The sequence below is a fragment of the Lindgomyces ingoldianus genome (assembly GCF_010093535.1).
Source record: "Lindgomyces ingoldianus strain ATCC 200398 unplaced genomic scaffold BDR25scaffold_4, whole genome shotgun sequence".
Taxonomy (NCBI): Eukaryota; Fungi; Ascomycota; class Dothideomycetes; order Pleosporales; family Lindgomycetaceae; genus Lindgomyces; species Lindgomyces ingoldianus.
The window spans coordinates 1,296,865-1,309,773 of NW_022985165.1; the positions used below are offsets into that span (position 1 = coordinate 1,296,865).

The 12,909-nt window shown below is 48.0% G+C and overlaps 5 protein-coding genes across 5 annotated transcripts; 3 read left to right on the top strand and 2 right to left on the bottom strand.

Moving 5' to 3' along the window:
• Positions 1 to 105: 105 nt before the first annotated feature.
• Positions 106 to 2,188, top strand: BDR25DRAFT_350198 (uncharacterized protein; the record flags this gene model as incomplete). The annotated part of the gene is made up of 11 exons (XM_033694659.1): positions 106 to 187; positions 235 to 492; positions 543 to 673; positions 717 to 828; positions 889 to 1,128; positions 1,158 to 1,242; positions 1,305 to 1,413; positions 1,467 to 1,543; positions 1,619 to 1,715; positions 1,757 to 2,112; positions 2,149 to 2,188. 11 exons carry the CDS (start codon positions 106 to 108, stop codon positions 2,186 to 2,188), a joined length of 1,587 nt encoding a protein of 528 aa, XP_033552758.1.
• A 758-nt stretch (positions 2,189 to 2,946) lies between these two features.
• BDR25DRAFT_89438 (uncharacterized protein) lies at positions 2,947 to 6,060 on the top strand. Its single transcript, XM_033699206.1, has 5 exons — positions 2,947 to 3,209; positions 3,261 to 5,083; positions 5,131 to 5,276; positions 5,323 to 5,424; positions 5,473 to 6,060. Exons 1-5 carry the CDS (start codon positions 3,078 to 3,080, stop codon positions 5,925 to 5,927), a joined length of 2,658 nt encoding a protein of 885 aa, XP_033552759.1. The 5' UTR covers positions 2,947 to 3,077; the 3' UTR covers positions 5,928 to 6,060.
• Positions 6,061 to 6,098: 38 nt separating this feature from the next.
• BDR25DRAFT_350200 (uncharacterized protein) lies at positions 6,099 to 6,658 on the bottom strand (the record flags this gene model as incomplete). Its single annotated transcript, XM_033694660.1, has 2 exons — positions 6,099 to 6,532; positions 6,556 to 6,658. The coding sequence occupies 2 exons, from the start codon at positions 6,656 to 6,658 to the stop codon at positions 6,099 to 6,101; spliced, it is 537 nt and encodes a 178-aa protein (XP_033552760.1).
• Positions 6,659 to 6,717: 59 nt separating this feature from the next.
• On the bottom strand, positions 6,718 to 8,259 carry BDR25DRAFT_350201 (uncharacterized protein; the record flags this gene model as incomplete). Its single annotated transcript, XM_033694661.1, has 12 exons — positions 6,718 to 6,862; positions 6,917 to 7,026; positions 7,073 to 7,093; positions 7,150 to 7,163; positions 7,196 to 7,235; positions 7,271 to 7,375; positions 7,433 to 7,494; positions 7,534 to 7,690; positions 7,754 to 7,808; positions 7,894 to 7,990; positions 8,036 to 8,178; positions 8,240 to 8,259. The coding sequence occupies 12 exons, from the start codon at positions 8,257 to 8,259 to the stop codon at positions 6,718 to 6,720; spliced, it is 969 nt and encodes a 322-aa protein (XP_033552761.1).
• A 2,253-nt stretch (positions 8,260 to 10,512) lies between these two features.
• Positions 10,513 to 11,595, top strand: BDR25DRAFT_379525 (uncharacterized protein; the record flags this gene model as incomplete). The annotated part of the gene is made up of 1 exon (XM_033697613.1): positions 10,513 to 11,595. The coding sequence occupies one exon, from the start codon at positions 10,513 to 10,515 to the stop codon at positions 11,593 to 11,595; it is 1,083 nt and encodes a 360-aa protein (XP_033552762.1).
• Between the last annotated feature and the right edge of the window lie 1,314 nt (positions 11,596 to 12,909).

A 12,909-nucleotide genomic window follows, 5' to 3' on the forward strand; every position in this document is an offset into this window, starting at 1 on the left:
AGTAAGCGCGCAAAGATACACAATGGAACGCCTCGGTATGCCGGGCCACAGGCAATGAGTTGGCACGAAACAAGCCGCAACATCCACAGGGATAAGGGATGATGCATGGTTCCTGTGGCACAACAAGCGGCTTTAGATAAGGCGGCTGCTGATTTAACGACAGGGTGTTTATCTCCCGCCAAGGGAGGTGAGTTTATAGTGTGGCGTTTAGACTTTCGTTATTTCGGAGCGAAGATAAAAATTGCTCCAGCTTGTTGCAGTCAAGCTCCCGTCTGAACCTCAGCCGCCGAACCGCAGGAAGAAGGGAAGGCCAGTGCGGGAAAGAGAAAAAGAAAACCATGTTCCTAGATATGCCGCTCGGGATAGGAAATACACACCGGAAATTTTCGTTTTCCAGGCTAGACGAGAATCTTCCCTTCTCCCATACCTATTTTCTTTTCGGGGTATGGCATTTAACCTTCTACCTCATACCATTCGATGCTTTTATCGATCGTTTTGGATATTTCTGCAGATTATCTACATTACCTATGCAAAGTGTTGAGGCCCACTTGTCAACCTGAGCTTGCTCAATTCCAATGATTCGGCAAATGCCGTAGACGGAACGACCAATTGCAAGACCTCCCGTTTACCCCGGCCCGCAAATAAGCAAACCATTCAGTATGTTATTGGCCATGTCTCCTTTTTTGCCCGACTATCTAGCCGCTCTCCCGTCACAGACGCTGGTTCCATGGCCGACAAGCTTTTGGCCATGCTCTGGCCCGACGCCACGCGCTCATGAGACAACGGCGTTCTATGCCATTGTGAGCGCGGCCAAGCTGTCAAGAAGTTGTGCAAATTTCGGAGCCGGGCTTAGATGCATCTGTGCTTTATGATTCCCACGCTTCGAAGGGTGGTGGAAAAGAGCGCGTCGGTTTTGCATATCAGCCACCTGCAGGATTATTTCTTCCATGATTCAGCATGCTGACTACGTCACACGAAATGTGGTGTCTCGTGCAAAGTTCCTCTCCCCATTGCTCGGGGCGCGAGCTCTAACATTGGATGCTGCTGGTCTCATAGTCCTGCTGCTTCTAGTATTTCACCGACAGTTTTCGCATCGTCATATAGCTATGATTCTCGTTTCTCGCCTTGGTTGTAAATTCTAGCGACGTGGATTTTAGAATACTTCGTGTTCGTGTTCCTCGGGAACATCAGATCCATCGATCTCCTTGTTCTGATCTCAGACATTTTCTCTGACCTTGACTCGTATGCAACCAGGATATGAACTTGCCACACGTCCGATGTAAGCTCCGAACATGTCTCTCCAGCCAATCGCAAGTGCGAATCCGAGCATGCATGTTACCGGTCTCTAAAATGTTAGAGAAATGGAAATGCCATGATAAGGAAATTGTGCCGTCGAATGAGCATTTCCTTATCGTGATAACTAAAAGGGGCGGCTAGGAGCATCTACTCATTCCTAGTGCACGTAGTCACAGATGATCCGAAACGGTCCGAGCGGCCGGTACGCGGCTCAGGAAAAGCGGCGCAGCCATGCCGTTAGCCCAAAGTGGCCAATGCTTGGCTGACGTTCCGTTAATGCTTCCAGGAATTAGCACCGCCACTGCGCGGTAACACTGTGTAGAGGTGCATGTGAATGGACACGCCATGGCTTTGGATCCCGTCTCTCCTCTACAATGGCGCTTGATCCGATTGTGTTGATAGGGATGAAATGGTCTATTGTCAAGAAGGGGCAACTTTGTTTCAATGCGTCCAAGAATAGACCCTGTTGAGCTATCGAAGACCAACATCTGCATATCCACGCCCTAACTTATCTGCATGCCAGGTTCTCCTTCCGGATGCAGTTCCATTGCGGTCAGAGCAAGAGTTTGCTACTCCTAATGGAGAAATTACCCCTGGACATTACTGCCAACCCAAAGCTGCAGTAAGGAGTAAACTCCTTGGCTTGAGAGTGAACTCATTTGTCCGCCTACCCATGCCGCCATTTCTCCTGGATGTCATTTCCCGTATCTTTCGTGAGCAGAGCCCCATACTTCCAATAGCCATCATCAGGCTGAACCGCCTGTTCGACATGAGTATCGACATCGAGAGCACTGACAATATTGAGCGAGTTCTCAGGTGTGCCTGACGCTCCACAATGGTCCTTGTGTCCAGGATGGACCCCGGAGTTCACAGGTACTCTGTTGAGTTCTGAAAACCATTGGTTGGCCTAGGTCCTATTTCTTAACCTAACACTACTTCTCCACTTATATGGACTTGTCCGTCTGTAAACGAGGACGGGAGAGAAAGAGAGGCCGCAGTTTCGCCTCTGTCAGGGGACTGTATCGACCGTAGATGTGTGAGAAGCAATTGACGGAAGCGAATCTCTTCAGTGGGGGCTTCGACTTTGCGATGGAGATTTGCGCTGGGATCCTGTATTCCAAATTTGGATATATTCGCCACGATTGTTGGAAATTAGGGGGCTGCACACAACGCCTCATGCAGGAGAGCAATAAGGCAAGATACTAGCTCTCATGGGAACTACCGCACCATATCCCAAAGGTATTGGATTCACACATCGCTTGTTGAGATGGAAACCGCTTCACCTTGTGCTGGTTCACCACGGAACTGCCTATTCTGGCACCCGGATATCTAGAGGGCTGGCTGAAGATCGCCTTGCATCGGAATGGGCGACCCTAGTTTCACAAAAACGAGCTCGAGGGTCTCTAATCCTCATGTGGCTTGACTTCATCGAAGCGGTAAGGCTTATCATCGATCTTTTAGGTTTCGAAGGCTCACTGATCCATAGGTGCTATCGCAGTTTGATTCTTGCATGCTCTAGCTTTCCGAAATTACTGCATGAAGCGGCGGAGGATTGTTGACTGAAGCTAGTGCTTTGATATCCATATCATTCCAGTTACCCTGTTGTGCTCCCCTCCCTTCTTCAATCCCAACTGCGTCTGTCGTTACCAGGGTTTTCATTGATTACTGTCTTCATCACCTGCGCAATTCATTGCTGGGTCGTATTTGTTTGAAAGGGCCCACGCCCACACATCATCTCCTACCCTTGTCGATACGTACAGTCGCTTCCAAATATTTTCGTCATGGATTCGAATGTGTCTTCACGGAGGCCATCGATCTCGGAGCACCGTTCATCTGGGTCTGCGAGATGGTCCACCCCGTATGATTCCCGTCGCATAACCCAAAAAATTGACGAGGACACTAAGTTTAGAGCTGTAAGTGTTCTAGTCAGTTCATCCTCATTGTTCAATCTGACTGGCTCGTAGATTATTAAGCATCTACACGGGAAAGCATGTTCTATGCATTGGATGATTTCAGGCCCAGTGCCACGAGGTGCCTGCATGGGAGTTCTGATCCGGAAATCTGGCGGAGAGTACGCAACTGAGCCCGAGCCCGTGGATCAAGAGCTTTACGATGCTGTCAAGAAGATCAATCCCGCTGTCGCATTGACAATGTCGACCGAGGGAACCGGCGCCGTCTTCGATGTCATCGACCCTGGAGAATCCATGCTGCTTTTCGGAAACGGCTCCCAAATTCAGATATACGACTCAATGGCAGAAATCGCATCCTCGAGTGCCATCAGAAAATTCCAGTACGCTGCCTTGGTTCGTCAAGAAAGGATCCTACTTGTCTGGCACGACGACCTCGGGCTTATTCTATCACACGCAATGGAAGTTGAATCCAGGATGCTGGCTCTAATTTGGGGAACAGGTACCTCTCCATTTGGCATCGGCACCAACCCATTTTCGACAGGTGTAAACTCCCACAGGGCTTCCGAAATGGACCTAGTTACAGAGAAAGGGCTAGCTGAAGTCTCTGTTGAGGAAGTCAGCAAAACTGCGACTGACATTGAGTCTGGGGTTCGTGAATCGCTCGCTCGACCTCTCATCTTCACTAGCTCTATCTTTGTCGGTATGGCTGCGTTTGCCATCCTCGTTTTAGTAGTCGGTCTTGGCAACAGGGCTTTGGTCCTCCAGACTATGACCGATAAATTCTGGATGCGTCTCGCTCTTGTGGCTACAGAACCCATCTTCCTTCTCTTCGGCTTGTTCTTCGTCATCGTAGTGTTCGGAAATGTTTTCCAAGCCATCGGTCCCATTACTTCCGTAAAAACCAATTCACGCTTCTACTCTGCGATCAAGCCGAGCTTATCGCAAGCGAGGAGCATTGGGTTCCAACCGCCGCCGATCACCATCCAGATGCCCATCTATACCGAATCCCTAAAGGGTGTAATCGAGCCAACGGTTCGGAGTTTGAAGGCCGCCATTTCTTACTATGAGTCGCATGGTGGGACTGCACGCATCTTCATGAACGATGATGGCATGGCACTTAGGAGCGAGGATGAGAACCGGGAGTTTCTCAATTTTTACCACGACAACAACATTGGATGGGTCGCGCGCCCCAAGCACAACCATGATGGCTTCATCCGAAAGGGAAAGTTCAAGAAAGCCTCCAACATGAACTTTGCGCTGAATGTCTCAAACAAGGTCGAAGACACTCTCCAAAGCCTTATCGATGCCCGGTATCCCAGCGAGGAAGCCATCACCGAAGACCAAGAGGCTTTGCTGTACCAGGAAGCTCTCCAAACTGTGCTGGCTGCCGATTCACGTGCCAAGGCTGGTGGGAACATTCGCATGGGCGAAATCATCTTGATCGTCGACTCTGATACCCGTGTTCCGGAAGACTGTCTTATGTATGGCGCTGCTGAGATGTTCCTCTCACCAGAGGTCGCCATCGTCCAGCATTCTACCGGTGTCATGCAGGTCTCTGGGGATTATTTTGAGAATGCTATCACCTTCTTTACCAACCTAGTGTATACCGCCATTCGATTCTCCGTCGGTAGCGGCGAGGTAGGCCCTTTCGTCGGTCACAACGCTTTCCTCCGATGGCAGGCTGTTCAATCGGTGGGAGTCCATGAGGATGGCGGATATGTTGCTTTCTGGTCCGAGAGCCATGTCTCTGAGGATTTCGATATCGCCCTACGTTTGCAGGTTACGGGAAATGTTGTCCGCTTAGCCAGCTACCATGGCGATGGATTCAAGGAAGGTGTGTCGCTAACCATCTATGACGAACTCAATCGTTGGGAAAAGTAGGTCGCTGCAAGCATACTCAGCTGCCTCTGGCTAACCCTCTCAGATACGCATACGGCTGCAATGAATTGGTTTTCAACCCCATCCACACTTGGTTGTGGAGAGGTCCATTCACAAAGCTCTTCCGCATCTTTCTTTTTTCAAATATGCAACTTTCCTCCAAGCTGACCATCGTCGGGTACATCTCATCATGTAAGCGTAGTGCCGACAGCTTCCATTTCATTGCTAACTATCGAAGATTATGCTCTAGCATCATCGGTTCCTTTCGGCATTGTGAACTATTTCTTGATTGGTTGGTTCAACGGCGACCTCGACAAGTTTTACGTTGAATCCTGGAAGAGTGAGTACACGCATCCTCCACCTCCGGAAGCTGACTTACGCAACTCAGTTTTCGTCTCGCTCATTCTTGTTTTCAACCTCATGTCCAATGTCTGTCTTGCTGTGATGCGCTACCGTCTTGGCGACATGAGCCTGTGGTCATCCCTTTTAGAAAACTTTAAGTGGATGCCGCTCTTCGTCATCTTCTTTGGTGGTCTTTCGTTTCACCTTAGTCTCGCCATTTTGGCGCACATGTTCAGTATCGACATGAGCTGGGGTGCCACCGCAAAAGAGAAGGACGACTCCAACTTTTTCAAGGAGTTACCCCGCATTTGGCACCGATTCAAATGGATGTACATGCTCATGATTCCCCTCGTGGGCGCCATGATCTATCTCGGATGTTTCGCGCCGCATGGCTGGGATATTCAGGGTTTTACAGCCACGGTCCCGATGGCGACGATTGTTATTGGGCATATGTTGTTGCCGTTTGCATTGAACCCTTCGCTGATGGTGTTCAATTATTAGAATATGATTTGAATTAGACGGCACTCTAGACTGGAACTGGGCGTGTGGCTTTTCTTCACTCTGCTCTTTGCAAAATTTCAATGGTAAGTATGAAGTGCGGGAGTTTAGTCTTTGGGGTATGGAGTCATATATTAGATACATCGGATAGTATACATGGGTTAATAGATAATCTTAATTTGGGTAACGGCTCGATCTCAAGAAGTAGAGAAAGTATCCGCTACAGGAGAATTGGAAATCACAACAACATACCTGCTGCGCAGCGTTGATGTCCAGCAATTCTCGGGATATATCTAAAAATCCGTGTCCGGCACTTCCATCTCTTCCATCACAATATTGGTCGGCGAACAAATGCTCGCCATCAAGATCGATCTCCACTCCGAAACCTTCGGTCGTTCTATGCACATATATCATTTTCATCCCGACACCTTTTGCCACTTGAAAGTCATATAGATGTGATGCAAACATCCAGCAATCCTCCAGAGGCAAGCTTACCCGCTCCACAGCCTTCAAATATATCGCGTGATCGGGCTCGGTAAGACCGAGAAGTTCCGAGGACATAAGCATGTGAAACAGGATTCCAGAAGACTGCGATGTTGAGATGGAGCCTTGTAGTCCCGTTCGCCAGAACGATCAGAAACCAATTTCCATCCCTTCGGAGATGCTCTAGGGCGGAGGTAAATTCGGGTCATAGTCATTAGAGATGTCATTGCTAAAGTAGTGAGCTTCGACATCCATCGTCTTAGAGGTCAAGACCGATTCCTCTTTCCTCTAGCAATCTATCTAGGATTCGTCAGTGTGGTGTGAGGTCGATGTCTTCGTTTGCTTCTCCACCTGCGAATGGAGCGTGGATGTCCTTAAAGAATCCCTCGCGCCGTGCTATTGCAAGCCCACGCAATCCGTGTTTCATGGGTAGCAGTGAAGGGTGCGGAGGGAGACTGATAAACTAATAGTAAAGCCGATGGCCAGTCGCTGCATATGCATGCGGAGACCTTTCACCTCGGAAGTGACGTAATCTATCGTACTGGGTTAATCCTAGCTCAAAACGGCCATCCCTTAAGCACATGCCTGTGCGCGGTTCGATAAGCGTGTCTCCTGCGCGCTCGGTGAATTTCCAGCATTCATGAGTATTCAGTCACCCTACAAACCGATAAATGCTTCTCAAGTATCTGGTCCGTCCGTGAACATCATTCTTCCCTTAATCCGCTATGTATGGAGGCGGAACGATTTCATTAGCATCTTGGTTCCAATGTCGATTTACTTTACTCAACGATAACCCCTAAAGAATATATACTCTACCGGTTCCTTGGTCTAAAGTGTGGTCATAGCCGCCGTCGATATTCCACCCTGATGCATAGCCTGCCAGCTTCAAGCTCCTTATTGAAACTTTTTGTTGTAATTCGTTGGCCCGCCGCAAGTATCAAGATAGGGTTTTCTAGCTTCCCATATAACTTTAAAGCACCAGAATTCATTCTTACATATGTTACACTTAAGATGTGTACACCCACCTCTCTTCTAAATCCGATTACCGCACCCAGCTCTTGAGCACATTCTACTGGAGCGTGAATTTCTTATTTCGAGGCAACTTCGTGTTCCCAGCATTCTGTACTCACATTACCGTTCTCTAGTGCCTTACTCGCCATGCCATGAACGTTGGTCCTGTCTTGCTGCTTTCTCACATCAATTTGGAGGAGGTGCTCGCAGGCATTTTCAAAGCATTTCTCGATAAATGAAGCAAGGCGCTTGTTGCAGTGCAGGCAAATCCACTCCGCGTAAGTTTCTGTCCTTATTTAGTATTTTCCACACGCTTTTCAATATTAAATGCTCACCTCCAGGGTCGTGTATTTGTCCGTGTCCACAGAGACTCCATCAAAACTTTTTATTCTGCGACAAGATATTCTGCGCTAGTTTTCTGTTGTATCTAGGCTTCCGTCAGAATTTTTCTGTCATTCAGGGCCCACCCTCCTACATGTTCAGAACATCTGCTGTTAGAAGCGAACTCAGCCGGTTGACTGGAACTGGTTGCCTGCATTCTGGGTCCGGACACACCAGGTCTTCCAGTCGCCCTTGACGGATTGAAGTTTCCCAAGTTAGCTTTAAGCAGGCATCACAAACATTTCGGTCGTGGAGACACATGTCCGTGGGAGGTCTACAAGTCTCGAGCGAAAAAGGGCCGCATAGCACGCTACATTCTTCAGCAGCTTGCACGGCACAGTCGTAGGGCGGCCGACCATGAAGTACGGCAAGAAATTTTCTGCAATCGTCAGGGCTGCTACAAAAAACCTTATAACTAAGTTGGATGAAGATGGTCTCACCGCAAAAGCTCCTGATTCATTTTGAGTAGATTCCTAACTTTAGATTCATGGACCCGCACAAGGCTTCGGCATCCTTCTCTTCTGCATGTAACCCTGCCCTGAACAACTTCGAACATATAATTTTGGTCACATGTTGCGCATACGCCAGGACAGCTGCCAATTTTTTGCGAAAACTGGCCATGACCTACGGAACACGTAGTCCCTTCGAACCAGAAGGTTGAACGCTGAGTTGGTGCGGAATAGTCATGCTTTTGAGAGCAGACTATGCACCTCAGGCTCAGTGTATCCTTTACAGGTTTGCAAAATACGACATTAACCTGCCAGCATATTTTCCAAGCTTCGAAGGCGTCGTCTACCATGATTTACTCTTTATATGTACCAGGTCTGTTGCGGATATCCGGAGGGCAGAAATTTAGAAAGAGGTCTAGAGGGACTTAAAATCTTTGCATGTGGATTCCCCTGGTATATGCCTTCCGACAAATCAAGAGTTATGTGGCTGATGGCTTCCTGCATGGCGAAATCTGATAGCCAGGAAGTATCATTGCGCCCCCACATGCCCCGAGTGGCTCTTTGAAAGTGACAGCTCACTTGCCAACTTGCTCACGGAGGCTTACCACTCTTCTCCACCGGTGAGTTGTAAGGCAGAACCTAGAAAAACAGACCGAGGAATCTCTAAGTCTGAAAGAGCTTGTTGTCACAAAGCCCTGTCCTTCTTCCATTAGAGTAAATGCCCCCCCTGCTCTGCCTCCAATCCTCTATTCATCCTTTGGAACCACGTTCTTCTCTAAGATTGTGAACCCTCAAAGCTTTCTCGCTTGATCAGAATGGCTGGTTGGAAATCAGTTGAAGCTCAAGCCAGCGCCAACTTCCTCGAAGTGGAAGAATTAAACGCGAATGGAACTGACAGAGAATTAAAGCAGAACCGTTGGTTGAATGGAGTATCTCAGTCAAGTACCGTCTGACATATGAAGAACACCATAGCTGCGGAATTTTTCAACTCCGCTGCATGAAGCAGCATGCACATTGCACGCTTCAACTAGAATCTACAACACAGTGAGTATACCTTCAGAGGAACTGTATGCGCTAATTCCAAAAAGTGGAGGATAAGCTCTCATCTTTTGGCGTGCAGAATGCATGTTCTCCCACTACGCTACAATTGCCGCTAGACCTAGGCGACACACTCTACTTCACTCGCGCCGTCAAAACTCATACTCCGAGTTATGATCTCCCACCGCCTTAGATCCACCAAATCTTAAACAACGTCATGTTCCACCACGTCGACGGTTCAATGTGAATTTTTCACCGCATTCCGATTCCCTGGGCAGTAAAACAGCTCTGAACAAAGCTAGGCGAGCGACAGGTTATGGAGGTTGAGTACTACGGGTTCATCTGGAAAGGGAATCAGCTTGAGGAGTACGTCTCCTAATCACAAGAATTCAACGTTCCGACTGACTTCTGTCTTAGGACACTTGAAAGTAATATGCTTCCTGAGGTACTAGCGGCCCTTTTATTTGCCTTTGTAAGCATCGCTAATCTCGTTGCTATAGGATTATACGATTCACATGTAGCACGCTTAAGGGGAGGGTAGGATCATATCGCAACGTAACTCATCGGGTCGGCAGCACATGAGGTTGAGATGGACTGGGGAAGGGGAGCAATGGCAGGGCGAACCTCATGAGGCTCAAAAAACAAACTGAAGTTCGAAACTGTCATCTTAATTCTGAATCAGCTCTCGGGGGCGCGGTGCATACATCTTGGCTATTCAATTCCAGCTGTGGCTTCCACGGAACCTTCAAATTGGCCGTTAATATAAGCCTTCACTCATACGTTCTCGCGAGCGATGTCACGACCTAATTCTCGCAAGCCATTGCTTCACTTTACTAAATGGTGACCTATCACGCTAACTAATACCCAGTCCGGCGTGCCAGTCCAGCTCCACATAGCCCCGCAAGGCTCCACAGGGCGCCACAGGGCGATGCGGGATTTTCGGAGACATGTGTTAAAGCCCACGCGATTTGGAAAAGCAACCAAGTCGCAATGTCAATTTACCGGTCAAATTAGTGCCTACAAGCTCGTAATAATTGGAACAGTCATCTACCGGCACTAAAGGTGGGGACAATGAAAGATATCAATCTCAAGCTGACCCAAGACCCTACCCGTCACATATCTCAGCCTCGCAAATCACATACGTTCTCTCCGGCCTTTCCAAATTGTATCCCTGTTCTAATAACTAGGGAGTATTCTGATTGTGGCCGTCTACACATTGCCCTAAAATGGGCGTATCCACACGATCCCAGAGTGGATTAAAACGTAAAAGGGAGGAGCAAGAAAAACAAGATAATAACTTTGACTACCAGAATGAGAGGCTGATTGATGAGAATCGGAGGTTGTATCGGCGCCTGCACACTCAAGCTCGCGAGCATGAGGAAATAGAACAGGCCTATAAACGACAGGTTGCTAGACTTACAAACGCAAATGAAAGCAACGCCAGGACCCTGAACGCCAAACTAGAGGATTTAAAACGTAACTTTCGAGGCTACGAAGAAACAGCACGTAGCTTAAGGTCTCAATTAGATGAAAAGACCGACTCTCTACAGCGAACCAAGTTAGACCTAAATCGACACCGAATGGAATTGAGCAACGCGACCCGGAGAGCTTCGAAAGCAGAACAAGAGAATACGGTAAAGAACCAGCAGATGGAATTCATGATACAACAATACCTTCAACTAAGAGGGCCTCTTGCCGGCTGTTCTGCATATTTCAGGAAATCAAATGCCATCTTGGAGGAACGAATTGTTGCCTTGTCAAAACTGACCAACCGGGTCTCCGAACCATGGGATCACGTACGTATAAACCACTACCTTGGAAGACCCGAGCACAGTCTCCATCATGCGGCAGCTACTGGAGATGTGAAGGAATGCTGGAGGCTTCTTTGCGAGGGAGTGAAGGTGGACAGTCACAATAACCGAGGAAGATCTCCCCTTGCCTATGCAGTGGCTCACGGACAACTGGGAGCCACGATTCTGTTGGTTGAGGCTGGTGCTGATCTGCATAAAGAGGGGATACCATTTTTGGACCGTCCGAAGGATATAACCTTCCTGGCAGTGTTTATGAAATCTTCTTTACAATACACAGGAGAGCTAGCAGATATGTATGAGGCTATAGCAGAATACCTTCGGGCTGAGACGGGAGTGCTACGAAAATTCATGACCCCAGGGAAAGGTCTGAAAGGCTTCAATTTCTGGCTACTTGCAAACTCTTCACGGTTGTTGAGTGGGTATCACTACCCTGGGCCCAATGAAAGTAATAAGCTATCTGAAGAGAGCGAAAAAGGATCCTGTTCGTGGCTAAATTGAAGTTGAACAATAGATTGAGTGGGTGGGGTTAGTCCGAGGGATTAAACAGCCAAAAGAAATTACTACCGAATATGGGTTTCATACATATGATTAGGAGTATGGATCGTTCGTTAAAATCTAGTATGACAACATCTAATGTAAGGTTTTAGGACACGATCTTCAACGGAACCTCCTTTGCCACGGAGTGATCGCCCGCCAGTCCATCTGTGAGGTGAGCTTCTTACCGTGTATATCATCTAGTTACTGAGCATTGTAGGCATTGCAAAGGCCGTCGAAATCAACATCATGAAATAGATTCATTGGTCTCATCGGTGTTAGCTGTGGAATGCACACTATTATCAGCTAGTTCGACAACGCACTTGCTTATGGACTGTGGGATTCGGCCACTGCCATTTCCCAAAGCATAGATCAGACAAGAATATATTCTGGGAAAGCGCTACTAGGTTTAGAGCTTTATTCATATTCTTCCAAACTGTGTACGTTGGAACCGTGGACTACTTGGTGGCAATGGAACTAGTGGGTTCAAAATTGAGTCGTGGGGGGTCGGCCGGTACGTTGAATTAAGGCACACGCCCGAGAAACGTAATATTGAGCACATAGAGTTAAGACGGAGAATTATAGAATTGCAGAGCCTATAGCTTAACGAGAGCCAGAAGCAAAAGAGAGACAAGGTAGACGAATTCAACAAGCCAGGCAGAAAATAAACGAAGCGAAAAGAGATACTTTGATTGCAAGACAGAGTTCAAAAGCTCACACAGGAGAATAAGGAAAGGGAAAGGCAATTCAGGTTTGTGCATGAGCACCGCGCCGTCACTAACGAATGGAAGCGAGTCATCGAAAGAACAAAGCCAAGCAACTAGACAGCAATCTCATCAAACGCCTGGCGTTGTAGAGCAGCATAACTCCGGGATAGAGAAGAATGAAACTGAAGGCAGAAAGGGGGCACATGCTAGTACATCGGACAGACAGCCGGATAAGCCTGATGATGAAAGATTTTCATGAGTTTATGGATTGAGGGCTGGGTAAAAAGTAGTAAAATGAACGAAGCACCATTCTCCACTTCCCCTCTACGCTTTGTTTGCAAAGAGTCACACACTAGGCTCCATAGCTAAAGAGACTTAAAAGGATGGCGAGAAAGTGGAGGGTCCTCCTACCCTTGCTGCCTTACTGCCCAAGCTCTTCGGAAGGGATAATAGAGTCGCGCATTCTAGTAAGCGGCCGACAAGCCTTCCCAGAGAGGAGGCCTTGGAGACTAGGCGACGCATGTTTGACAAGGTAAGAAACTTAGCCTCTAGCTTCCTCAAGCTTAATGAG